The sequence below is a fragment of the Cyrtonyx montezumae genome, unplaced genomic scaffold (genome assembly GCF_038088225.1).
Source record: "Cyrtonyx montezumae isolate F1298 unplaced genomic scaffold, pur_monq_1.0 scaffold_6, whole genome shotgun sequence".
NCBI lineage: Eukaryota > Metazoa > Chordata > Aves > Galliformes > Odontophoridae > Cyrtonyx > Cyrtonyx montezumae.
This window is the reverse complement of record NW_027072067.1, coordinates 6,311,858-6,336,568: the sequence shown is the minus strand read 5'-3', so window position 1 is coordinate 6,336,568 and position 24,711 is coordinate 6,311,858. Positions and strand designations below refer to the sequence as shown.

Below are 24,711 nucleotides of genomic sequence, written 5' to 3'. Positions count from 1 at the left end.
AAAAAAAAAAGAAAAAACACCATGCACATCAGTAAGGAACCAAGCATAAGTCCATTTATCTCATTAATACTTAAAAGAAAAGCCTAGTGAAAATTAGATACCCATGTCTTACTCAGGATGGATATGGAATCACTTCTGGATCTGATTCTATTTGACTAGTATCATCATGCAATTTCATTAGGTATTTTAATAGCTTTGAAAGAGCTGCCATGCTGTCCTCCAATCAACATATTAGATGAAATTTGCTTTGTGTGCTTTTTCAGCAGAAACTGAAGCAGTCCAAATGCATAAATAACTATGCCAGAAGAAATCTCTACCAGAAAAGGAGAAACATGCACAGAGGCTTTTTCCCCAACATCAAATCCAGCATTTAAACTTTGATAAACTTTACAGGAGGATAAATGTCAATTTTAAGAATAATAAGAGTTTGTATGTTTTATTCCTCAATGGCTTTAGATGATGGACATAAAATGGCAGAACTGTAGATATAGCTATTATTATTCATGCCTTTGTCACTTCTTTCTGAAACCAGGGTAGGAATTACCTTCCAAGCAGTCTACTATTTGCCTGCATTCTTTGTCATGCAATTTCTATTGATTTAAGTGAAATAATGAGTGTCTACTAGAGAAAGCTTTCATAGTCCTTTTATGCTACTTTCCTGTACCTGTAGCCTTTAAAGTTTCTGAATAATGTACTCACTGGTAGGCTGAAACCAGCTTCTCCTAAATTGGAGTTTTATTCATAAGTCTGTTTAACCACATTGTCTTTAGCACACAAGTAGTCTAGCTGAGATCATTGAGATGGCTCATTTTCTTAGAATTATGCTTCATTTAAACTATGAGGATGAATCAGGATCTGAAATACTGTGTGGACTTCTAAGGTGTTACAGTAGGTAGGTTGCCAAATTGAAGCTCATTCTAAGAGCTGTGTGATGCTCTTTGTGTCTGGCTTTCTTTCTGGAGGAGAATGAAGCAGAACAGGAATGGGAATTGACTGATACAGGTTGATTGCTGACTGGGGCAGGAGAAAATCTTCAAAATTCTACTTTGGGCATTACGTGATTTGTAACAACTATCCTAAAGCACTGTGAACCAGACTTGTGATAACTTCTTTTGCTCAAGCCAAAAGCCTACACAATTCAGGAGTCCTTTACAAATGTGAAATGTTTCAGGATTGCAAGAATATTGACTTGACAATCTTTTCAGAAGATGTGCAGTTTTGCAAGTATTGGACTACAGACTCTGTGCAAAGGATTATTACAGTTTTCATGGTCCAGACTTGCTTGTCTAGAAAATAATGCATCTAAAATTCAGGTCCAAACTAAAATAAATTGAAGTTCATTTTACATTTCAAACACTTGCATCAGTTTGAATTTCTACTGGAAGTGGGAGGGAAAAAAAAAAACAACCTTGTCTTCCAAACTCTTCTAATGAATTACCAGCTCATTTCTGCAGTGAAAAATACAATATAAGAAATGAGTCATCTGGGAATATTTTTACACTCAACGTTATTATGAATAAGAAACAAATCTTTTTGGTGTTATTAAATTTTGGAATTGAATTATTTTTTAATATATTCAGCTTTTGCTGACTGTAATTAGCATTTTGAAGTCACTTGCAGTTCACATATTCCACTAAAATTAAAACAGATGGTTTCTTGTGATTATCTATTTCATGTTTTAAAGAGAAGACTACTTTTCCAAACCTCACAGTTAAAATATTTGAACAAGGAGAAATACAAAGTAGGTTCATTTATCTTCATTTATTTAAAAATAGCCAAGGAGTGTGTACAAGTAGGATGCTAATTTATTGGAGACTGTGTGATTGTCACTCTCAGAAGGGATTAGCACTTGCAATTCATAACTCTTTCTGTCATGATTTAATACGTCAATATTCTCTCACTTTGAAATCTGGATGGCTTTGCAGAGTTATCTGCAGTTCAAGTAATTTCTTAATACCTTTGATTGCATGGCAAATGGATGGTGATGACCTTACCCTTCATCTCATTTTCTAGATTATTTAGTGTAATATTGGAACAATTAACCAAAGAAGCAGAAGGTGGCAGCCACTCAGGTGGCAAACCTGGTGGCTTTGATGTCAAAGCCCTAAGAGCCTTTCGTGTATTGCGACCTCTCCGGCTTGTATCAGGAGTGCCCAGTAAGCTCTTTTCTATTTGATTCTGTTGAAATAAATATTGTAACTGATCTGACTGTTTAACTTTCATGTTCCAGACACTAGCATAAATGAGATAATATTAAGTTGATTTTTGTTTTCTGGTTGTTTTGTATAAAGTGAGATTCAAGACGAATGATATGCTATTTCAATTTGAACAAAGGATTGCAAATTCATTCAGTGTATGATCTTCTTACACAGTTCAATAAGCAGAAGGGTAAACACACTTCCTTTTTGAAGCTTTATATAAAATTGTTACGTGTTTAAATGCAAATAAACCAGAAATTAAAATTCAGATTTTTTAGATTCTAAATCCTACATGTCTGAAAATGTTGGTGATCCTAAAATAGTTTATATTTTGATAAGTGTATGCTGAAGCACATTACACATTTCATATTTCCTGCCCCCTCCAATGCACAAGAATGCCTGCTGTTTATATCAATAAAGCTACCAGATAAATTAAGGAACTTGAAAAGTAGAGCAATGTTATTTAAAGAAAGCAATTTAATTTTATAACAGTCCTTCCTATTTTCTTTTCATACATAATTAATTACTGAAGCCATTTGGGCTGAGTAAGAGGTTCATGGCTCACAACTCAACTCTTTCCAGAAGTTGTATTATATTATTATTATATTATTTCATTATTATGATATTATTATATCATAGTCTGTTACACAGAAATGATTGTGTTTGGTATATGTTTAGCAAAACAGATTAGATGAAGAAAGGAGCAGTCTTATGAATGTCAGAAAGGAAGTCTTCTGAAATAAAAATGAGCCAAGTTTTGTTCTCATTGGTACTGTGGCAACCTTGTTAGTCTGGGATTGACTTTTAGTAAGAACAAAATTTGGCTAAATATTTATTTATGGTGAAAACAGAAGAAAAGTTAAGTTAGTTCTGAAAGTGATGTGAGAGATTAATAACTAAAAAGTAAGATTGTTTGAACTGAAAATATTTTCACAGATAGCCAATTGCAGAAATCTTTTTTTTTTTTTTAATCTGGAGAGATTAAAAAAAAAAAAGAGTATGGCTAAGTGCAATTTCTGTGGACTTGTCACTGAGTTGTAATTGTAGCATAGGACTTCTTCGAGGTTCTGTGAAATGACCTGCAGCTGCACACTTTGGCTTTCATTTCATTTCTAAAAAAAATCCAACTGTAAATTCTTGTGTCGCATGTCAAGCATTGGCTTTTGTGACATAATGTTTAATAACAGAGGAAATAATTAGGCTTTGACAAAAAGCTTTAGTCTCCTATGAAATATTTTATATGGTTCTGGACAGTAAAACTGTTTATAAATAGATATTCTAAGTAAGTGTGTTGTATAGATTTCTAATAATGTGTAATTACAGAAGTTTTAGTAAGGCAAGAACATAGAAACCTATTTCATGTCTTGTATCTTCCTTTCTTTTAGGTTTACAAGTTGTCTTGAACTCCATTATAAAAGCCATGGTTCCCCTTCTCCATATTGCCCTTTTGGTATTGTTTGTAATCATAATCTATGCTATTATAGGATTGGAACTTTTTATTGGAAAAATGCACAAATCTTGTTTTCTTATTGATTCAGGTAAGTCATGAAATTGCTTACTAAAATAAGAGACTGGTTCTGTTGTATTTCAAGACTGTGAGATTTCAATTTGAAATAGAAATGGGGCTAAAGTGCTAAGACTCTAGTAACCCTAGGCTTCAGTGGCTTGTAATTTTAGGAAAAGTATATTCTATTTAAAAACACTCAAGGAAACTGGTACTACCACCACCATCAACGTGCAAAACAGAGACTAGAATGTGTTCTGAATAGCTTTTAATGTCTGAAACGTCTAACTGCAATGACAGAACTGAAAATATTAAGGATTAATATCCACAAGGGACAGCTCAATAGTTTTTCTAGATGTCCCATAACTAGTAAGATATACTCTCTTGAGATTAAATTTGGCAGTGTCTCTCCAGTATTTTGGGTGGTATGACAAGAAATGGAGTTCTAAGATGGACAATAAAACGATGTTCCTCTGTCTATGTGAGTGATGCAATGGAGGTGTTTCTTATGGGAGAGTTTAGGAGGAGTGAAATGTTATCACGAGGGAGAAATACGTGATGGCTAAGGATATGTTTCTTTCACCAAAGAAATGAAGTAGACTGCACAAAACCATTAGTCTTGGCATGTTTCCTTAGTAGTACATCAGTATGAAGTGAAGAGGAAAAAAAACATTAAGTAAGGGGAGTTTCTGAAAAGATCTGTTTCATTATTTCAACTCTAAATGTGCTTTTTTTTTTTGTTCTTCCCACTGCTTAATTACTTGAGTTCTTTTATATGCTCAGTTTTGATTAAAATATTTTAAGATTGAAGGGCCCAGGTGTCAGAGAGACTAACAGCTCTAAAACTTACTTGAGTTTTCTCAGCATTTATCAGATTGTTATCTTAGATTTATGTTCTGATAGGTTTTATATTTCTTCGTATTGAAGAATTAACTCACAGATATTTGAGAAATGAAAGTTCAGACTTTTTTGGTCCATTTTCAGATATCCTAGTTGAAGAAGATCCAGCACCTTGTGCATTCTCAGGGAATGGACGTCAGTGTGTCATGAATGGCACAGAATGTAAGGGTGGTTGGGTTGGACCGAATGGAGGCATAACAAACTTCGATAATTTTGCATTTGCAATGTTGACTGTATTCCAGTGTATAACCATGGAAGGATGGACTGATGTTTTGTACTGGGTGAGTAACTCCAGAAAAATTTTGTTTATTTTTAAACAAACTTCAATGGTTAAATGAGAAATAAACTGTTTTCCAATACCATAAGTAAGAAATCTTGGTGAGCGTTAATAGAAGAGGAGCTTAACTGCTTAACTTCTTCCAGTCACAGTACCTTCTTGGCTTTCTTAGTCTATAAAGGCATTTTAGCAACAAATTTATTCTTTGGGTTATATTTGTTTGGTTTTGGTTTTGTCTGTTTCATTTGGAGAAAATGCCACATTTATGTCCTTTGCACTATAACTTTTTCATGCAAGGATACAGTTTTTAAACGTGTTTTCTGATTAATCTTAGCAGCTCTCTGCAGTATTTCTGCAAAATATTTTGCAATATTAACATAAATTAGGCCAAAACAAGCTCTCAGCTGTCATTGCTTGCCTAGGGGACTGTAAACCACTTGTTAAACATTCAAAAATACCCAAGTCACAACAGTTGTGACCCTGACATTGTCACCAAAGAAGCATCAAAAGGTATTAAAGGTATTCAAAAGTATTGCTGTACAAGGCCCCACCTTTAAATATTAAGAATTTAAATAAATATAAGTATTAAATAATGAACCTTCTCCATCTTTGAACATAAGCAAACAGCTGGACACAGTCTGGAAACGAGATACTATTTGTCCTAACTTTGGAGATGAGAGTGGAGAAAAAGAACACAGATTTATTAATGAATAGGGTTACCTAAATATTCAGGTAGGTGTTTCTCTGCCTTACCCTATTCCAATCGAAGAACACTGTTCTGCGACATTTTAAGACCTAAATATTTGGGATGAGTGTCTTCTACAAAATCATTCAAGAAGCCCGTGACAGAGCCTATCTACTGCAGGTGCTCAAAATGGTTGGGAATATTCCATACTACTTGGTACTGAGCAGTAAGTCTTTGCAGCAATTAGGGCCTTATGGCAACTTCAACAGTTTGAATATTGAGATTTTTTTACAAAAGAGGAAATTTGATTGCTAGTAAGGATCACTATTAGAAAAATGTTGAAAACAGATGAGCTATCTTAGGACACGTCTTTGTGGAGCTGTGTTCCATGTTATGATGTTGACAGCAGCTCACAGTTTGTGTTGCTTTTAAGTTTGGCCAAGTAGGGTTATTTACCAATGCTGAATCTTCTGTGGAGTACAGGATGCAATCAGAGATGTAGCGTTACTCAGTGAACGGACACTTTAAGTGGTCATTTGTTGCAAATCAAAGTGAAATATGCTGCTGCTAAATAATATAACACCTGTCTGTGTAGTTTCAGAATAAAATTTGTAATACTAGAACATATGTTTTTAAGATAACGTCACTGTTAAAAATAATTAAGATTATAAAATGGCATTCTTTTTGGATTCAAAGTTGAAGTAGTAGGCAAAATAGGAATCTCTGCTTCCACTGTTGGTTGTCAGAGAGGAAGAACTGGCTGTAAGCATGCAAACCTTTGGTAGAGAGAACACTGACAGTAATGCAGAGCTACACATGGGCCAGTTTGTTGTTTGTCATGGTGTAGGTTTATCCTTTTTGAGTTTTGTTTTCCAACTCTTCTCAGTTTTCTTAGAGAATACATTATTGCAGAGCTAGTAAATATTTTATATGATTTGTATTGTGATGATGACAGGTATTTTTATCCTTCCTGAAACACAAGGTTTGCAATGATTGTCCAGGAAAAAATGCACATTTAACACTTTTTAAGACAGAAGTGAGCCCTCATTTTAGTACCTGGCAATTACTTTAAGTCACAGATTTTTACAACAAAAGTCAATGATAAAGCTTTCAGGGAGTTAACATATCCAGATTTTGATTTTTATAAAATAAATAGAAATAATTTAGTCTGAATGGCTCAATATTAGACATTTTTCCTCCTTGGAATTAAGGCACTAATTGATTAGATGAATTCCAAGAAATTTCCAGCCCCAAAAGTAAAAACATTAAAAGAAAAGTGAAAATTGTCATGGTCAGATATTTTCAAAACACAATGCATAGGAAAACTCAAAATTCAAAAACTTAAAAACTGCACGTCGTATTTTATTTCTTTCTCCAAAATGGCTTCCCAAAAGCCAAAGTTATTTACAGGTACACAGATGTCAGTTTTAATAATATTTTAAATGATACTGATGTTGTTAGTAAGAGAATAAAGAAATGTACTGACCTAGTAAAATATGTTCAAAACCACATATTCAAATGGTTTTGGACTTTGTTTTAACTGACATTGTGATATAATTTAATTATAGCTCTAAATTCTCTGTATACCAGCAAATTGCCTATTGTCAAGCTGAAATTACTTGCTGAGGACAGAAGAAATGGCATTTTACATGTTTTACACTTGCCCTTGATTAACCTGAAGTAGATTTAGCCATTGTTAATTAAACATTCAAAAAGATTTTATTTTAATCACAAACTGAACAGGAGTACACTAAGTTGTGATAGAAATGTCCGAAGAATCTAAGGAAACAATTACAGATGTGTAGGTTTGTGAGTTAACTTTTGCTAAGAAATCTTTTGATGAAATCTAAATGGAATGAGTTTTCTCAAAAACAAACACAATAAAAACAAACCCAAAAATATAGAAACTGCACAAAAATTCCGATTTCCTCTTGTTCTCTGTGTGAACTGTAAAACTGACTCTGTAGAATTATCTTGCTAGCAAGTTAAGCTGAGTGGGTGAAATACGTGCAATACTTTGCATTATGTTATGTGGCATTGTGCTTGCAAGAATGACAGCTGAAAATTACAGCTTCCAGTAATGCTCACTAGCACAGCTTGTTTTCACCTGGTTAACAACAGTAAGCTCTCCCTAAAAATTCCCCAAGCATCAGTAGTGTTTTTTCTGATATTTGTCTATTATAGATTGAAGGCTTGATCCTGCTACTGCTTTACACCCTTCCCATCCTGGTAACTCAACCGGACATCCTGCTGCTCACCAGTTTGCACCAGATTCCTATAAGTCCTATTATTTTTAGTGTTTTCCCTTGACCATTTGATTTTTTCTAGCTTATGTGTAACCCACTGAGTAGCATACATTACCTATTTCATCCACTGAAAATGTGAGTCTTCAATGCCAAATGCTGGACTGAACTATGTAGAAGCTAAGGGATAGTGTCCTTGTCACACACACCAGCCAGTGCACTGTGTTCCCAAACTGAGTATTGTCTTTGCAGCTGCACGTATGTACAGCTCTTCCATTTATATCAGGAGTGTGTTTACTCCTGACCACAGTTCTATCAGCTTGCTCTGTGGCTCCAGATGAAGGCATACACTGGTAGCTTTAGATCCCAGTACAGTCCTTATTACTGGCAAAGTGACCTGTGTGCCACTGAAGCTGAAAGTGCTGAGTTATACTACATGATGTCTTACATTATTTTTTTTTATCCTTTAATACAAGTATACAAGTACTGATATTTTAACAAGGTGAACCTTTTCACAAGGTTTCATATTTCCAATATGCAGTTCATTAACTGAATGTCCAAGCAATCTAAAATATATCTAAAACTTTCATAAAATTTTAAGAGTGGTATGTCAGAATATTTTTCATTATATCTTTAACCAACATGTCAGCTTCTGAAACTGTATCTTTTACTACTGTTTCATAGAAGCATCGGATAATACTTCGTTTGTAATTAATCTGCTTTTATAATGGAAAGAAGTGTGCATTTAGGAACCTGCTTCATTCTTCAGAAATTGAGTGTTATTTGGCCCAGTATCTTTCTTGACGTATATTAGAACATCTGAAGAAAACCAGTCATTTCAGTCGTGCATTCAGTTTAGATTGCACTGCACTTTTGTACATGTTGAGTGTGCAAATGTCTATCCAGCCGTTGCATTAATTTAAGCATGGATAATGTATTTCAGGGCAGAAAAAAAACCCTATCATTATTTATTTAAATCATAAAATCATAGAATATCTTGTGTTGGAAGGAACTTCAAAGATAGTTCCAACCCCCTGCATGTGCAGGGTTGCCAGCTGCTAGATCAAGCACTAGATCAGATATTTCTATAATGAAGCTGTGATTTCCTCACTAGCTTTCCAGTGGTACAGGACAGCTTAAAACGTGGAAAACCATTATATGTTTGTTTTCTAACTGGATGAGAATCTGAAGGAATGACTACAATTTCCACATACCTATGCATGCAAGAGAAAATAATTTCAGTAATAAAACAACATCTATTTTCATTGTCAGTCCGATAATCAGGAATGCAAGCAATCTTCTCATCACGTGTCTTCTTATTGTGCTCCTAGCTCAAGAATCATAAAGGAGAGGCTGCTGAGAAGTATTTAAAGGGTATATGATGTACTTGAACTAACTAGTGTTCAATCAAAGATTTTTCCTGGAAACAACTAAGTGTTTTATAAATATATCTCACAAAAGAAACTGTCGGCTGATGCACAAAATGTATTGTGTGTCCATAAAAAAAAGATTTTTTAAACTATCATGAAAACTGGCATCAGAGTGCTGATAAGGAATCTTTAACATGAATAAATAAGAAAAATCTTTTTATATGACAAACATAAGCAATGATACTCAAGAACTTTGAACTGAATAATCTAACAGAACATTAGATAGCAAAAACATAGGTTGATAGAAGTTATCTAGTCACATTACAGCTGCAGAAGTGGAAGGTGTGTTTTTGCATCCAAGCAATACTGGTCAGCAACAAATTTCAGCTTAGCCTAAGAAGTCAGTGGATGCTTGATAGCTTTTTGTTCTTCTGTACATCAGCTGCAGATGTTCATCACACAGTGTTAAAAATCGTGTGAATATGCTAGCAACATCTTACAGAATCTGTGTTTTTCTTTTTTATTTGTCTTTTATGTACTAAGTATAGCTTAGTACTGTTCAACACCACTCACAGGTCATCTAAGGGAGACTCTTCAGTGAAACAAGGCAGTACATCCCCAGAGACACTGATGTGCTGGCTGCACAGTGCTCCTGGCGTTCGATGACTACATAGCCAGAAATTTAACGCATGATATCCAGCTGGAGAAAGAATAGTAGGAACTTTGGATGGCAGCATTAATACATAGCATAGATCATACTGATGAGCCAGGGATAACAGGCAGGATATTTTAAAAAAATTGTGCATTAATCATTTGAATCCAATGTCAAGCTAAAATCTAGTTTAATGCTTTCCTCTCCCTCCCTCTTCTAGATGATTTGGACTACTTGTTTTTCCCAGAATCAGCCCATTTTAGATCGCAAAGACTGGAGACTCAAATTATCAATAAATCAGAAACCTCAGAAAGAGAGAAAATAAAATGATCAAATTCAGCCATAGACAAACAGGGCTACCAAGCCAGGGAATATGCATATTAACAAGTTTGAATTAGTATTAGAAGGGATGATCATATAGATATACATATATTTAGATAAGCAGCTTATCACAACCCACCTGAGCAGGATTTTTAACTACCCCATGGAGAAATATCATTCCCATGCATTGAATCTGATCTACTTTGACAAGGTATCTAGTATCTCAGTCTTAGCTGACTGCTGACCTATACTGCAGTCAAAGCATGGAACTAATTTCTTGTCACACAACACTGCAAATACTCAAAAGAACATATTACTTCTCCCCAGACAGTTTAAATAAAATAGACAGAAACTGGCTTAGAAGTAGGCTGCACTTCCAGAGCTGAGGACTCCTCTAGCAGAAGCTTCAGTTCATCAGTAATGCTTGCCACAAGAAGCAGATCATTTAAAACACATTTTACTTCCCAGACTCTCCCAGGATAACAGCTTAGCAGGTAAATTCAAATGTATCATGAGTATTGGATTTTCATTTGTAAATCCTCTACATAATGTAACAATTATATATCATCAATCCAAATGATTCATGCTATTGTTTTCTCACTGTCAGCATGCAGGAAAATGTTAAATACATGCAATTATAGTATCATGCTTTATGGAATATGCATAGCTATCATAGCAGATTTGACAATAAGGAAGGCAACTACCTCCAAAATCAGTTGGAGTCATTATTCTGTACTTTTTAATACACTGCAGCTGAACACGGACAAGTGAGTAGAGTCCTCATCACATGATTATTTCATTTCAATAATGAAAAAGTCTTTTGAGCCCTTAGATTAAGCAAAACAAATCAATAAATTAGTTTTACAAATTTCTGTTGGTTTTCTGGGTGATATGAATAAACACATAGCAACTCTGATTGCTTTAATCCTAGATTACCAAACTGAAACTAGTGAAGGAATCAAGTACTTCTGATTTCTTACACCTCAAAGATAAATTTTGTTAAACCTGGTGGAGTCATAGTTATATACACAGCTAACAGTCAAATCTGATGTCCAGACTTCCCTTGGAAAAATACAGGTTTTTCTTTTTTTGATCATGTGACTGCCTAACATGAATTTTATTAGCTAACAAAAGATAAAAGGAACAGTAGAACCTTCTATTCAGATAGATTCAAGCAAATTAATACAAATGAAGCTATGTCTTACCAGTTGAAATTTTTTGGGTCACCTATGTGTACTGTCAATAACTGTTCACATTCAGAGGATGAGGGCCAAATTTAGAGGCAATGAAGTAGTTATGAGGCCCTGTGGGTACTGTAACAAGTTCTCATTTCTCCAGAAGATGTTTCTTTTTAGCCTGCTTTAATGTTCTGACCATACAATTCTGATTTTCCAGTTGTTCTTGAGCTGAGATGCTTAACAAAGCAGTGGTCTCTGAATTCACATCCACTGGAGCTTCTCAGCACGTGTCTTGAGTCTGTCTAAGCAGGAGCATGTCAGGGAAATCTGTGCTTTAACTACAGAACCTAGAGAAGATGGAAGATAAAATCGCATGCCTTAAAAACCAGTCTGGAGGGTGCTATGCTTCAAGAGCAGCCCGTTCTTTAAGTCAGCTTGGAGCTAACTCCATTTCAGCCAGGAATATCCCAGAACACAAACTTTGAAGTGAGCAGGCTGGCTTTGTAAAGCTGACTACTGTGCTCTAACATGAGTAGAATATAAATAGTCTGTGATCTCAGGTCTGTGAACTCACAGCGTATGCTTCAAAGAGTGCAGGGTTCGTCCCATTTAATAGAATACTGATTCCTGAGGGATTTTTACAGCCTTCAAGAGGCTGAGTTTGTCAATCTTAATTTTTAAGATGTTTGGATAAGTTTGAGATACCTGTAAGTAAGCCCACTGATTATATGTCTATTGGAATGTAATAAAAGGAGAAAGGTAAGATTGAAAACTGAGGAGGCTGAGACTAAATGAGTTGGAAACATTGTGAGAAATAATTCAAAAATAGGTTCATGCATCAGTGGAATATCTATGTAATAGCAGAAATGCAGAATTAGAGGTGTCAATAAAGCACTGCTTTATTATTAGCCCCAATTAGGCCTAGATTAATCAATACATACAAAGAACTTGCAACAATCTATATAAACCAGTGGCAGCTGTTCAGGGAAGTAAGGCTTTCATCTGCATGCAGTTTCAGATGGGGATTTTACAGATAGGATAAGTGAGACTTTTTAGTGATTCCTAATTAATGTTTTGGATTGGGTTATCTTATCTGCCACTGTGTAATACTGATGATTATACATATGCTATAAACTTGGCTTGCTCTCGCTGTTTCACTTCAGAGATGTCCCTGAACAGCTACGCTGCAGGGTAAGATAGCTAACTCCAATTACAGCACAGCTTACAAAATAATTCACCCCAAATGCCAGATGAGGCAGTTTCAGACTGTACCAAGTTTGTCCCACTGGCTAAAGATAATTCTTTGAGTTTCCAGGCATATGCATCTTGATATAGAGTCAAATATACAAGGGAGATTTCCATCTCTACCAATTGGACTTGCACAGAGCAACTTGTCTCCAGATCTGGTAGTGCCCACAGCTATTAGGAGGGCCCTAATATATGGCCCTCAGACTGCTCGTGTCACTTTATGAGAAGGATTGTTTTAAAATAAAAAAAATTAAAATTTTTTAAATCTTTAGATTTTAGTTTTAGTGTATGTACGAAAGGATGAAAATGCCAGAAGTGGCATCTCCGTAGAATGAGCATTTTTAAAGACTTACCTAATGGAATAATTGTGCACTTACCGTTACAGCGAAACAGAATTAAGTGATAAGAAAAACTCTGTCCTTCATGGCATTCATTATCTTGTCTGTCCTCTGGGTGAGGTGATAGACAAACTGATTAGAACTCAAATCAAAACATTAAGCCTAGTGCTGGAAAAAGGCAGAAAGAAGGGCAAGAAGCATGGCACTTGGTAAGTGTCTTTGCAATAGGTGTTACGGGTACTGAAATCTTAACGGATTCAGAAAGAGATGGGACAAGTCCACCAGCAGCCCTTAAATATGGCTCGTTCTCTGGTCTGTCTCTCAGCCACAGAGGGTGAGTGTTTCTCAAGATTTTTGCTGTGGATTTGAGACCTCATAGGTTCTGGATTTCCTGATGTCATTTTACCATTATTTTAGGGGTTTTTATTGCTTACATTTCTTAGTTGCGACTTCTTATAGTCTGCAATTTGTGTCTTTGTCTCCTTATTTCTAGTTTTTGAGTGAGAAGTCATTATTAATCCTTTCAATTGGAAATACCTTGTCTATGAGGATGGAAATCTTTTTGTGCATGTGTATTAACAAGCTCTGCCTCCATCACTAGTCAGGACGAATTGATTCTTCTAATGTTCCTTTAAATGAAAATGCCACATTAAATGGAAAATTTCACTAGACATGCATAAAATGAGCAAGTTTTCCAAATGGAAAGGACTTCCTTACATGCTTTCATCTCTGATATTAATGCAATCAGAAATATTACTTCATGGATATGACTCATTACCTGAATCGACTTTAATTGTCTCTAGAATTAAGTAGTGATATTATTGAGTAGATGTGTTTCAGTTAGTTGATTTTATGAGTTAGTGACAGATGTTCTAGTAGATTAAGGGTTCATGAGTTAGGAATGCTTTAAATTAGCTCATCATCTGCACAAACCAAAACATTTCATTTGTTACTGGGTAACTGCAGTTTCCAAGCTTTCACATCACAGTGCATTAGTCCTTGATGGATTAGTGTAAAATATTGGGCTTATACATCAAACTGCATAAATTAGATGGACCTTTTTTTTCATATATTACACTAATTAAAGTGATTTAAGGAGAATCAACTTGCAGTTGTGTATACCTTTATCACAGAACTTGGAAATTCAGCTTTGCTCCTGGCTTACTAAGCTAGCACAGTGCCTTACTAATTGGATATGTTCTCTTTCTGAGGAAGAAGAGTGTATCAGATTGGGTTGCAGTGAATCCCAGAGCTCTTTTATTCTCCTCATATCTTTTGTTTTTCTCAAATGGAAATTGCAAATATTAATCTTTCTGGGTTTTTTTTTCAAAACAATTAACAGCAGGAAAATGTTGACATCAACATCAGATGAATTTATGCCCTCATTCTGAGCTCTGGTGACATGCAAAATACTGATTGCTAGTGGTATAGCTAAATTGGATGAAAAATGCATTCAGACACATTAAATTTAATCAAAATGTTGACTCTTACAAGTTATTATTAGAAAAACTCTTTGCCTGATCTGTGTATTATGAATCATTTCTATGAAGTAAACTCAGTTCTGAAGTAATAAAATAATTACATTTAAAAAAATCACTGAATAAATTTTTATTTCTCAACATTAAGACCAGATGTCTGCAAGTGAAAGAAGGTGCAAAGGGCAACACACACTGGAACAAAGCAGAAATCCATTATTGGCAATAGGTCATTTTACTAATCTGAGCTCTCTTTGTTGTTAAGAGTTCTGAAATGAAGGGACTTTCTTTGTGAAAACAGGCATGGGAGATAAAAAGAAACTATCAGTCTCCTCAACATAAGCCCCTATCATATTAAGTATTGCTGAAAGTGTTGCACAGGAGATTGAGTTTAAGTAGGTCAGTATAATGGCAGCATTATGAAAGACCTTATTTTCCATGTGAATGTGTTGCAGAATTGGACTATGGAAACTTGGGATCTTTCAAAATTGAATTCAATGGTTCCAGCCTTTCTGAATGGCTATAATTTTTCTCCATTTTAAATTCTCCAAAACTTAGTCTTACTGAAACTAAAATGAAAAAAATCCAAATCAAATATGTACTTTACACTTTTCTAAGTTATGATCATTATTATTTTACTACCAAGTAAGTATCTAGGTTGCTTTTCAGGATTTCAGCTTGATTTCTAAAGCACTTCAATATATATACAGAGATTATTTTAAAGGACAAACGAAGGAGTAATGTGAAAGGATTCTTTTGGTTATTCAATTCACTTAGCATAAAATGTCATTATAACATATCACCATTTAAGAGAAGTGCCTATGGACCTTAATCTGCAAAGACTTAAGTGTGTGCTTACATTTAGCTGTGCATTGGATCACCTTGCAGAAAACTGAAACTATGATACGTTTTTAAAAGATAGATAAAAATTGAAATTAGAAATACTGTTTGAAAAGCTTTCATTCCTGCACACAATAAGGAACTGTGTCCATTTCAGAAGTGGTGTTAATGAAAAGCTTTAATGCTGAGTTTTTATAGAGCTCAAAGCCTGATCACAAATTTAAGGTGCAATGAACATAGGACAGCATTCATGTAAGAGAAAAAGGGTTTGCTTGTAAATTGTTCTACAGTGTCATATTCAGTCTTGAGTACTCACAGAGATTTTATGATCTCCTGAATCTTCATGGCTAAAAACCATCTCAAGAAGGATCTAATGCAAAAATAATGTGTACGAAATATTTCCACAAGTTCAAAATCAGAATTTATGTTTATAACTTACTGGTGAATTTTGCATTTGAAAATAGTCAAATTTCCTATGTTTTAAAATATCTTTATATATATATATATATATATATATATATATATATATATATATATATATATATATATATATATTGGAACAAGTCTTTCAAGATTTCCATGGATAAGTTTTTTGAATTTATCTCATAGATGTAATGAACTCACTAAAATTAAGCACTGGAAGAGTTCTTTATAGAAAAACTTGGATGATCTATAAATAGTACATCTAAAGTTCAGGAACTTCAATCTTACTTTAGAAAAAAACAAGCGAACAAACAAACAAACAAAAAAAACAACCACACAACACTTTTGAAACTTCATTTAACATTGATCTGGATGTAATTTTGATTCAGAAGTGTTTCTGGGATATTTTCTTTTCTATGCTTATAGAATTTTATTTCAGTTTTTCTTTTTCATGAAGTTGTGTTTGTGTTTTTAAAATATCTGAATGCATCCAGATGTAGTATTTCAGGAAAAATGTTGAAATCTCATTTTGCAGAAGGAAATCATATTATATGTCCTGTTGAAATACATATCAGTACTTCTTTTCTCAAAGGATCATTCATGTAGCTAAGATATACATGAGCTAATAGTCCTAGTAAGCATAAATTAAATTAATGGGATCTAAAATGTACTTTTCTAGGTGTTAGAGAACAGAACTGTTGCAATACTCAATTTGAATGTTTGATAGTATTTTTTATCTGAAGGCTAGATTCACTCAGTATTTTCTTTTCGAATGTGTATTAGGAATGCAAATTAAATGTGGCTAGTGCCTTCTTTCTCGTATTGCTCTTCTACAAATACTGAAAGAATGAAGAAAATGCTGTCTCACCTGAATGATTAAATTCTGTTTCTCTGACTCTTAGTTCCTATTACTATAGAGATCTACTCTATAAGATCATCTTATTTCTTGCAGATGAATGATGCTATGGGATTTGAATTGCCATGGGTGTATTTTGTCAGTCTCGTCATCTTTGGGTCATTTTTCGTACTAAATCTTGTTCTTGGTGTATTGAGCGGGTAAGCATACACCTTTTTCATCATGAAGGCAGAGTCCTGAATTCAGTTGCCATGAACACACAGGTTATTTTATACAGGTGAGACTTGAGTTGCCATAATTTCTTTATTTTTTAATAAATCTTATTTTTTTTCTAGTTAGAACAGAAACAGTTTCCTGTAGTTTTCATAAAAAAAAAAAAAGAAACACTAAAATCAATTTAGACATACTATATATTCTTCATGTCCATATTTATGGAAAAAAAGATATTAAAAAACCTGAAATTTTTCCTCCTCTTAGTTAAATATTTAGTTTTAATTCATCTTCTAAGACATCATGTTTGCAATGCAATTTGGGTGAGTAATGAAATTAAAGAAAACTTTATTGGTTTTAAGAACTGTATAAACACAAAACTTGCAGTGTTGACACCTACGTGATCTGGCAGCTGCAAAAAGGACTCTGCTGCTTAATGAATGACTGAATCATAACTTATTTCCTTACATTTTACAGGTAAATGATGCAATAGGATGTGAGTGGCCATGGATCTATTTTGTTAGTCTTATCATCCTTGGCTCATTTTTCGTACTTAACCTGGTTCTTGGTGTACTTAGTGGGTAAGCAGTTGAGTTAACGTTGTGTATGCTACTGCTACTTGTAAGATGGCCTCTGCATTTACTCTAGCTTCTCAGCAATGGCTTTTTTTGCATGTACTTTAGATTCTTATGTCATTCTACAAATGTTTGCTCTTTGGACTGAACTGTGTGATCCTAGTGCTTGTATCTGTCTGACATCACGTTCACCATGCTTGCCAAAAATACTCATTAAATGAGGTGCTGTTCCCCACATTCTGTAATATTTCAGTACAGGTATGGGTAGTGCTTGTACGAACATTTTCCCCTATAGATATATTGGTGTTTCTGGAAACTTGCTCGTTTGTAAATTGCTGTAAATTGATTGGAGTTCTCTTTGCATTTACCAGTTATTTAGCAATTTTTTTTAATGGAATGCTTCCAGATCTGTCTTACAGAAAGGGTATGACTAGTTTACACAAAACATTTAGTGCTTACTGTATTATTAAGCTGTGTACTGCTGTGACAACCTGCACCAGCAAGCTAATATATTTATCAATAATCGAATATCAATTCATTATTTTTATCAGTGAGAGATTGTTATAGCACTTTGTTGCTCTGTGTACCCCAGACTCTTATGAAGGACTAAAGTGGGATCTCTTGTAGCTGCATAATGGGTTTTAAAACTGTATGGCAACAGTTTGCAAGGGTTCCTGCTTACCAAGCTCCCTTTCTGAAGTTACATCTCTGCTTCTCTTGCTGTTTCCTGTCTTCCAACACAGTTGAGCTTGGGAAACTCCAGATTAGATATATCTATTGATAAGGATCCTGCTAGCATCTGAAAACTGTGTGCATTATAGAATCATCAAATCATTAAGTTTGGAAAAGACTTCTAAGATGATCAAGTCCAACCAGCAGCCCCAGTTATAATAATATGTATTAGCTGTGAGTTACACAGTATCATTCTGGCAACATCAGGCCAACTGTGCCATCTTTGTTGGCCAATAGAAAAATTAGTCTTGTATTGAATGCAGTCTTGAAAGTGATGGCATCATCAGGGTGCTGACTTTGTGCACAACCATATTCACAGCTTTGCCACATTGAAAGGAATTATACAATGCCATATTATATTCCCAGAAATCAGACAATCAGAAACAAAATTTCGAATTGCTGATATGATAATTTTGTTTTAAGAGCATTTTAATCTTAGCAGTGTTTCTACAATGTGTTTTTAAAATAAGGTCAATTATTTGTGATAGACTACTTGCACACAGGGAAACTAGGGAAGGTATGGTTTTTACCTTACTTTCAGAATCAGCTTATAAAGTGGATGTTTAAAAGCAAAAAGGTAGACTTAAACTGCATATAAATATATATTTGATAATTAATCTGTTCCTTCTAAGGCCCACCCTGATTTATAAAGGATGATTTATGCATCTATATAGGCTTTGTTTTATTCTGGGACAAACATGTCAACTGTTGCAAAACGAAGTGTCTAGCTCTTGCATCACAGCTAGTCTGAACAAACAAGAAAGAAAAGGATAGAAAAGTGAGGGTAGTTGCTGTATGATTTATTTCTCCTTTTGATACTGTTACCTAACATTGCTGTGTGACTAGATTTACCACTAAAGCCATTAGTAGAGTAGGTTTTCACATTTCCTTTCACTGGCTCTTAAGAAGGTCATAAGGAGCAGTTAGTTTTCCTGTCATGTGAAGGTGTGCTGTGGGAGCAGTCAATTAGTATTTCCATTTTTCCTTGCATGACTCAAATTAATTGCTACCGATTTCAGATTTTATAATTTTTTAAAAGCAAGTTGTTAAGAAAGCCATGCCAGATTTGGTGTGCTGATGCACATGTTCATTTCTTCCACTGAAGCCATGGAAATTGAGAGATCCATATAGCTAAGTTTTTCATTTCTTTTAATACCTTTAAAATATTTTGTAAAGTTTGCACCATTTTGATACACCAGCTATGTTTTTGGCTGCATAGTTTCTTTATTTTAATAAGGTAGTTTTTCAAAGCTATTAAAATTGAGTAAGTCAGATAAATTACTGCATTTTTGTTTTCACCTCCCTGCAATTCCATTAAATGACTTGGGTACCTTTAATATAAACTTCATGGCATTGGTGTTGGTACTCTTTCAGCAGCTTTTCTTGCAATGAGACAGTTTTGGTGAGGAAAGTGTTGGGATTATGAAGTTGCTCTAGAGCCACTGTTATAATGTAGGGGAAAAGATGTTCCCTAGTAAGGTTCCATTCTTCAGGAAAGAAATAATTGCTAATTTCTAGGTGTTGCTTGATCCATAGGGCTCTAATGAGCAATTGGAGCTCTTGCCTACTTGCCTTTGCAAGGTCTGGTGAACTCAAATGGCAGTAGTCATTTGTACTCAGATTTATAATTTCATTCATTAAACTTAGTTTTTCTGTCTTGGTGTCACTAATTGCAATATCACTTGAGAACTCATAATGCTTGATGGATAGTCTGCTGTTTGTGATTTCCATGCAGAAGAAAATGATGAGTAAACTAAGATTTGTGATGTATAAATACCACCAAAATTGACGTTGAGTAGGGAAGGAGAAAGGGAGAAGTGAGTATCCCTGAAATATATGAAAGACACCTATTATACCAAACTAATCATTGGTACAAAAGAGAAGAAAATGTCTTGGAGAGTGTTTGTATCTCTGGTAAGGGTCAGAGAGGAACAGTTATAGGGATCTGATTTGGTCACTGAATGCTTTTATGTTTACCATGTATCTATTTTCAACATACTATCTATTTAGACCTACTTGTCTAAATTTCATGGGTATGCTGAACAATCTGTTGACATATTTGTATTAATTAGCAAAAAGATGTACATAAATATTTTATTCTGATCCAGACATTGAATGTGTAATACCCGCATTCTTTGTGTTATTTAAGTTCCCTTTTATGTCTTATGCTCTTCAAATCATAGCATGAAACTTGTTCTATGATAAAACTACGAGGTTAAATTTTACTTAACCAGTAAAAGAATGCAAAAATTATGGCAACTGACTTTAAAAGCATGGCTTTGCATACAGATTTTGTGAGTGGAATCTGAATGCCTAATAGAATTTTTCTGGAAAGTGTAAGTTCCTGTAGTATAAAGTTGAGCTGTATACATTTATATCTACTGTTTTGATCTGTTTGCAGTTTTGAAACATTCATTCCTTCTCTTTGCATCCCTTTATTACTCTGTGGCCATCTACCCTTTTGTATTTCTGTACTGCCTCTTGTGCACTGCATGTTTGATGTAGACACTGTACAAATGCGTGAGAATGATGATTTGGGAGATATTTTGTTTTACATCTAGGACATCTGAAGGTGAGTATTTTCTGGCTATCCATGTCACTTTTACCTACTGAAGATGAAACTCAGTGCATATGTTTAATAGCAGCTGTGTAAATTAATAGAAATGTAGTGTGTAAATATTCTAATTTTTGGAAAGAAGCTATCTATAGAGGTTTGGTTTTTTTTTCTTCTAAATACTTTCTTGAGTAACAAGGATGGAGAGAGTTCCTAGGCTGGAGGTTGTACAACTGCTTTTTTTGTTAGCTTGTCTTTTTCAAAACACTTCCTTTTTATACTCTGTATTAGTCACTAGTCTGATTATTCACATCATTCTCAAAGTGAATTCTCAATTGGAAAGCTGTGTTGGTTTGCAGAGATATATGGGAAAAGGCAGTCTGGAAAAAGATTCTAGTTCAGGCTTTAGAAATAGCTCCAGATCCTGCTCAGATTCTAGATTTGTTGCAGAAGTGTGATACTGAACCAGAGAAGACTAGAAACAGTTCCAGCAATGGCCTATACAAATGCTAGCTCTAGTGGTGTACTCCAGACAGGGCTCTAGATCCAGCTTTCTGAAGGAGTTTTTAGGTAAAAATGTCTGGATGATCTCTAAAAAACGCCTTTATAAAAACAGCTCCAGAGTGGGCTATTGGAAGTGCTCCAGAACACATGTAGGTGGCACTCCAAGAAATTGACTGGGCAATGAAACTGAGTCCAGCTCTGGAAAAGCTCTCTTCTCAAGAACTGGCACTAATCCAACTCAGGGGAAGGGCTTCAAAGTTGTCAGGATTCATCTCCAGAAAAGTGCTCTAGAAATGGCAATTGAAAAGCTAAAGACATGGCCCCAGGAGAAGGTTCTGACAATGACACTTGGTCCCACTTCAACAGAGGACTCTGCAGAACCTAGCTTTAGGCCAAGAACAGACTTGATGAACTACTCCTCCCTAAGCACACTTAAAAAATTGGACAGATATGTACCTGGAAATGCGTTTGGAAGTTTGATTCGGAATCATGGTTCCGAGTGATTGTTTTAGTTACTGGAAATCACAGGTTGTCATGATGTGATCCTGCTTTATTTTGATTTCCATATCTTTTGAGCTAACAGCAGAGATGAGGTTCAGTCTGCAAATGTTCTAAAATACACTTATTTTCCTTATGTTCCTTTAAAAAAATCCCTCTGGTTATGATCTGAGGACTGGACAGTACAGCTTCGGAGCAACTTGACACTTGATAGAATAGTACAGATTACAACTTAGCAGCAGTTCTAGTTTGGTAAAGAGTAATGGACTTCTTCAGGAGCCTGCTTTTACAACTATCTTTGTTATTCACCTGTCACTCGCTGTACCTGTATCAGGCATAAGTGGGACCTCTATTCTCTGAACTTGTGAATTACCAGGCAGAAGCTGGGAGTTGAGGGCAGACCTCTAAGTATTCGTGGATAAAAGACCAGAGTGTATTGTGACCACCAGAGCAAGAGACAGGAGGCTGAGAGGTGTGTTGAAAATTTAAATAAATATGCCTGTAGTTCATCATGCATTAAAATTTTTTACTATGAACTGAGGAAATAATAAATGATAAAACTTCATAGCTTATTTATTAAGAGGCATGTCTTTTAATGATACATGATAATCTATTCCTCAAGATAGTACTTACCGTTAGGGGATGGCTTCTGCTGACAGCAACTTCTGCTGAAGGCATTAGTATTTCTTTGGGTAGCCATGGGAACAAGACCTTTCAAACACACTTTAAGAAATCTCTGTACATTGAATTTATTGCTTTACTAACGGACATAAAAGCATGAGCTTTGACATGCCCTTATATACATTTTCCTACATGCAAGTCTTGTAGGTTATGAAAAGAATGTTTTTTTCCATTTCTTTCCCCCAGTACTATTTGTAATGTATATAGTGATTCTGAAAGTGAAGGATATACATACTTATCCATGTCATTCTCGCTGGCAACATCCATCAATTAGTGTAACGTAAAATATATTGGTACAGAGGAGTTTATACACCTAATTGTCTACAGTATATACAGAAAAAAAATCATAGAAAAAGACATCTGAATAATGATGTACAAAATAGAAAATGGCAGTGAACTGTCAGCCATAGCCTTTCAGCAAAAGGGATATGAACTGGTTTTGACAGTATCCCTTTTGACAGCAGCGGGAAAGCTTTGTAGAAGAAAGACATCTGGATTCAAGTTTAACTCCCTCATGCAATATACATTAAAAAAGAGGAAAGGGACCTGAGCTTCAGACCTCACTAGGTTATGAGCTAAAGTAGGTTGCTTTTGATTGCTCTGGAGCTGGTAGAAATAAAACTCAGATATACAAATATTTAAAAAAATAGCAAAGAAAAGTAAATGTCTGTGATAAATCAATCAAATATAATAACAATAGATAATGTATGCAGTAGTAAGCAACCAAATGGTCTAAACAGAGACCACTAAAATCAATGGGAATAATTCAGTATTCTTTAATAAAAACCAAAGTGCACGAACAGAAGTCCTATGAGGAGACATCACACTGCCTTATTTAGTATGGGTCCTGTGAAATGGGCTCCTGGCAGTTAAAAAACTTAACAGTTTTAAAAACTTTGTTGGCAGTGCTCGTCATGATGGTAGGTTAAACAGGCTTTGGGGAATAGAACCTGCCCTCATTGCTGCCAGTTCTTCCTCTAAGAAATCCAGTGCTATGAACCAAGCAGGTCTCCACTGAGTGTAGAATGGGCACATCTTAAAATGCTAATGTAAATACAGTCTGAAATATAAGAACTCAGTTTTGTTTATCCATTGCCACTTTCAAATTGTTCCTCATCTTTGCAGCTTCTGCAGATGACTCCATTGCCTCTTTGGCACAATGTGCTATACATTATGCATTTTCTCAACTGCTGACCAACTATATCGAAATAACTGCGGATAGATAATAACATTTTGCATTTTCACATCAAGAACCCAATTCTCTTTGCTCAAGAAAAATTTCTGCTGTGCTTATTTTTCTGCAGAAATAATGCTGTGATGTTCAGCCTATGATTTTTTATTATTTTTATCAGAAGGGATAAAACATACAAATCTTTAGTAATTAAATATGTGATATCACTTAACATTTTAATATATCTCTTTACACCTGGGTTACACAATAGGCCCAGCATGAGCTGTTGTCTGTGCTCACTGTACAGTTTGAGTTCTCTGATGTGATTCTGCTGATTTGTTGGTTGGTATGGTTACCACCATGTGAAACCTCTTCTGAGACTGGTGGCCAACACTGTACTTCTGTGAGTTTTGTGATTGTGTGACTCTTCTCTGTGAACAAATAAGAGTCTGGGATGTCTGGGTGATGGTTCTGCATACAGTGTTCCTGTGGCACTTTCCATGTAGCAGACCCTGTGCACAGTAAGTTACATACTGCAGTAGATGAATTGTCTCTCTTATTTGGCTGCATAGGTCTGCATGGTCAGTAACACAACCAGCAAAGAAGTAGCATCCTGGTTTGCACTCAGAGCTAGAACTTCTTGTTTCCTATCATCACTGCCTCAGTGATGCACATGAGATAATACAGGAGTACTCATCTCACCAGGTTTCCATTTCGTATCCGCTGGTGTGTCAAATCAGAGTAGCCTCTCGGGGTTTTTGAATATATATCAACCTGGGTGGAGATTGATTAAAATCACATTTTAGTGGGCAGACTAAATGAGTATTACCACAATTGCAACATGTCTTTGAATACAATTTTTCTCAAGTTATTTAATGAAAGAAAACAAAACAAAATCTACACTTTCACATACCAGGTCCAGGTCGCTTTTGTCAAAACAAAATGAAATACTTATTTTGAAATAAACCCTTACTACAGGCATTTGTGAAAACAAATATTTACATTGCAGATGTCCACTTAACACAATTAATGTACAGCTTCCCAAGCCTGTCATCTTCATAGGCTTCTGGTCTGAGTACTGGGTTGATCACAGTCAAGGTCAGGCCATTGGTCTAATGATACTTAGATTAATGATGCCTGCATGACCAGAAGCCTTTCCTTTCTGCCCTGAAACTAGCCTACACTCTCTATAGCCATGAAATGCTGTACAAGCAGCTGTCTTATTCCTCCTTCCAGGAAAACAGCCAATATCTGCATAAATATGCATTATACATTGGG

General features: G+C 35.1%; 1 protein-coding gene across 1 annotated transcript in view; it reads left to right on the top strand.

The window, feature by feature from the left end:
- The window catches only part of CACNA1D (calcium voltage-gated channel subunit alpha1 D), a 157,734-nt gene that overhangs the window by 59,242 nt on the left and 73,781 nt on the right, over window positions 1-24,711 (top strand). The window contains exons 5-8 of the mRNA XM_065749761.1: window positions 2,014-2,156; window positions 3,584-3,736; window positions 4,687-4,883; window positions 17,196-17,299. Coding sequence (XP_065605833.1) covers window positions 2,014-2,156; window positions 3,584-3,736; window positions 4,687-4,883; window positions 17,196-17,299 — 597 coding nt within the window. The remainder of the gene's footprint in view (window positions 1-2,013; window positions 2,157-3,583; window positions 3,737-4,686; window positions 4,884-17,195; window positions 17,300-24,711) is intronic.